The 3,742-nt window shown below is 48.1% G+C and overlaps 1 protein-coding gene across 1 annotated transcript in view; it reads right to left on the reverse strand.

Moving 5' to 3' along the window:
• Positions 1-3,420, reverse strand: part of FER1L5 (fer-1-like family member 5) — a 68,843-nt gene extending 65,423 nt beyond the window's left edge. The window contains exons 1-2 of the mRNA XM_011969681.1: positions 3,336-3,420; positions 484-536 (exon numbers count right to left, since the gene is read on the reverse strand). Coding sequence (XP_011825071.1) covers positions 484-536; positions 3,336-3,420 — 138 coding nt within the window. The remainder of the gene's footprint in view (positions 1-483; positions 537-3,335) is intronic.
• Between the last annotated feature and the right edge of the window lie 322 nt (positions 3,421-3,742).

Raw genomic sequence — 3,742 nt, forward strand, 5'->3', positions numbered from 1 at the left:
GTCTAACTTCCTCAGGAGATGGCGCTTGCTACCTTTCACCAAGCTGTGCACATCCCACTGGGCTTCTGTGACTTGAACTGCAGTATCGCGGGCATGCTGAGAATTAAGGGTTTGGGGACTAGGAATGGGGCGAGGGGCAACATGGAGTGATGGCAGATGAGAGGGAGTCATGCAAAGGGAGCCTTCACTCGGCTTCAGGCTTCTAGGAACGTCAAGATGGCCCAGCTGGACAAGTTGATAGGCCATAACATGGTCCATCCTCAGAGTGGGGGAGAAGTCCACGAACAGTCGTGGGCAGGTGTGGCCTTCACAGCCTTGTCGGGTCAGAGGCTACTACTCCCAGGCCAAGATGCCCAGCCTTGAGGAACACTTGTGAGGCTGCAGGTCCTCTCCCTAGACCTCCGAGCACCTGCCTGGACCCCACCCTTGCCTCCTTGCTGTTGGGATTGTTATTTACTCTTCTGGGCTTGCCCTGGTGTCTACCTCATTCCACACGGGATCATTCCCTTCCACCACACGAGTTCTTTTCTTGACATCTGCAAAGAAACCAAGGGGCTGGCATTGATGGTAGGAAATATTTCAATGTCTGGGTTGGAGTGGAGTAAAGAGAACTAGGACACTCTAAGAAAACTTCAAGTCAACACTGGCGGGTGTGAAATGGCATCACCTCTTTCTTTCTTGTGGGGGTTCAACATTTCTTGATTTTATCACTGTGACAGATAATGCTATATGTTCATTTCATTTTCTTTCTTCGTTTCTCTTTTTCTTTTTTCTTTACTTTTGTGTGTGTGTGTGTGTGACATGAGGTCTTACTCTGTCACCCAGGCTGGAGTACAGTGGCATGATCTGGGCTCAATGCAACCTCTGTCTCCCAGGCTCAAGCCATCCTCCCACCTCCCAAGTAGCCTGGACTACACGCCACCATACCTGGCTAATTTTTGTATTTTTTGTAGAGACAGGGTTTTACTGTGTCACCCAGGCTGGTCTCAAACTCCCGGACTCAAGCGATCTGCCTGCCTCAGCCTCCCAAATTGTTGGGATTACAGGTGAAAGCCGCCGTGCCCGGCCCATTTCATTTTCTTCTGGAGTTTTCAGTGTCTTGCAGCTAAGCGGGGCCGTGTGACTCACTCTGGCCAATGGGGTATGGATATGATATTTGCCACTGCCAGGTCTGGTTCTCAATTTCCATGAGATTCTTCATTCTCCTCTCTCCTCTCCCTATAGCCACCCTCGTGACCTGCTAACTTTGCAGCCACAAGGAGCACGTGGCTAGTCCCTAAACTACCATTTGTAGGAGCTACCCAGGAGAGCTGTCTGACCAGCACCATCCATGCAGGACTTGGTGTAAGCAAGAGGTAAACTTTCATTGTGAACCCACTGAAAATTAACGTTTTATTTATTGCCGGAGCAAATCCCAGTGTACCCTAACGAAGACATCTGAAACATCCATAATGGGTAAAAGGCCCTCCAAGCAGTGGGAAGGGGAGCAGGTTAGTGGACGGCATATGAAGGAAGAGGCTGAGAAGGACAAAAGGAGTACAAAGTGTCAAACATAAACATACAATCAGAAGAATCTGTGGGTGAACCCAGGGTTCTGAGTTTTAGGCATCTTTGTGAGAGATATTTCTGGAATGAGAAAGATGGTGCCCATGAGTTGGTGGGGAAGATGGCTCAGAATCAGAGGAGAACTGGCAACCCCTCGCCTGGCTAACTGGAGAATTAGTCAAGAAGGGCAAATTCATCCTGAACTCGCACCGCCCCTCTTGAAACCTGCAGACTGAGGACATCAGCATGTATGACCCTGTGAGCCCGGAGTCCCAAATGTTCAATCTCTGAATACTGTTGTGTTCAACAAGCCTAGTTTCACAGAACAACAGCATAACATAAAATAAAGAAATTCCATTCTTCACTCACATCTCCTGTAGGAACTACTGTGTCCTCTTTTCTTTTGGTCTGGGTTTTCTCCCTACCAACCGTCCCTGTAAAACCTATTTGCCTGTATCCACCGTCCTGTATCTCCACCTACATACTTTCACCCTTTTTTTGTTTTTCTTTCTTTCTTTCGAGATGGCACTTCTTGATCTGTTGGCCAGGCTGGAGTGCAGTGGTGTGATCTTGGCTCACTGCAACCTCCGCCTCCCAGGTTCAAGCGATTCTTCCGCCTCAGTCTCTCAAGTAGCTGGGATTACAGGCACCTGCCACCACGCCCAGCTAGTTTTTATATTTTAATAGAGACAGGGTTTCACTGTGTTGACCAGGCTTGTCTCGAACTCCTGACCTCCAGTGATCTGCCCACCTCAGCCTCCCAAAGTGCTGGGATTACAACCGTGAGCCACCATGCCCCACCCTTTCACCCTTTATTCTTTTCTTTCCTTTTAGCTGCCAGATCTTTGATATCTAAATATACCTAACATCTCTCTCATTTTCTCTCACAAATTCTTTCATCCTTTTCTTTCCCTTCCTTCTTGGGGTTCTGTTCTCTTAACTAAAAAAAAAAAAAAAAATGGAGATAGTAAAACTTGCTTCATCTACAAAAAAAAATGGAGATGATAAAATTTGCTTCATCTACCTCTGGAATTGCTGTGAGCAGCAGACATCGTTGTACATATGAAAAGGCTTTGTCAGCTGGGTGCCATGGCTCGCACCTGTAATCTCAGCACTTTGGGAGGCCCAGGTGGGTGGATCCCTGAGGTCAGGAGTTCGAGACCAGCCTGACCAATATGGTGAAACCCCGTGTCCACTAAAATGACAAAAATTAGCCGGGTGTGGTGGCGTGCGCTTGTAGTCCCAGCTACTTCGGAGGCTGAGGCAGGGGAATTGCTTGAACCTGGGAGGCAGAGGTTGCAGTGAGCCAAGATCACACCACTGCACTCTAGCCTGGGTAACAGAGTGACAGTCTGTCTCAAAAAAAAAAAAAAAACGCTTTGTCAGTTGTAAAGCTCATGCAAACGGAACTAACATGATCAAGCAGTTATTACTAGAAGTTATACTAAGGGCTATACACATATTATCTTTTTAAACCCCCACATCAATCTGAGGAAGCAGGGGCTTTCTCTTTAAACCTTAGTTTACGGCGCAGCTCTAGGTCATGGAAGAAGGTCCAGAAGCACTCGTCCTCTCTTTTTTCCATACCCATTCCCTAGCAAAAGTAGGAGGCAGAGAAGTCATAATCAAACGATAGCAATAAGTTTTGAGAGAGCTGGGCAATGTCTACTTCACTTTGTGTTATACAGGGCATCTTTTACGTAGTACGGTGCCCTACACCTCTTTTTTCACTGAATGCATGTTGCCTCTGGGGGCTTCTCTCTCCCATGTGGACCCAGGGAGGCTCTCACCTCTGAAGTCGATAGACATGCAGGGCCTGGGTAGTGGAGCTAGTGGTGGGTCAATCTTGGCCGACTGCACAACAAGCCGCAGCATCTCGGAGACCTACTCTCTTCCCTCCTTCCCTCCGCAGTGCCACAGCTTCCTTTTTGGAGCTCCTCAGTCCGAGGCTCTTCCCAGGGATCCCGGGGTGAGTGGAGCCCCACTTCCTGTCTGTTGCTTGGCAACAGAGAGGATGTCACAAAGGTGGGCGGTTCTCGGTTCTGGTGAGGAATTAATGGGAAAGAGAGGGGGGAAGAGGAACAGTATGTGTGTCACCCAGTATAGGTGACTGGGCCTGTAGAAACAAAATCATCTGGCTGCTTTCACCTCCTCTTTTCTCTTTTCTCCTATTCTGCTTTTTTTTTTTTTTTTTTTT

This window comes from Mandrillus leucophaeus, unplaced genomic scaffold (assembly GCF_000951045.1).
Source record: "Mandrillus leucophaeus isolate KB7577 unplaced genomic scaffold, Mleu.le_1.0 Scaffold9, whole genome shotgun sequence".
NCBI lineage: Eukaryota > Metazoa > Chordata > Mammalia > Primates > Cercopithecidae > Mandrillus > Mandrillus leucophaeus.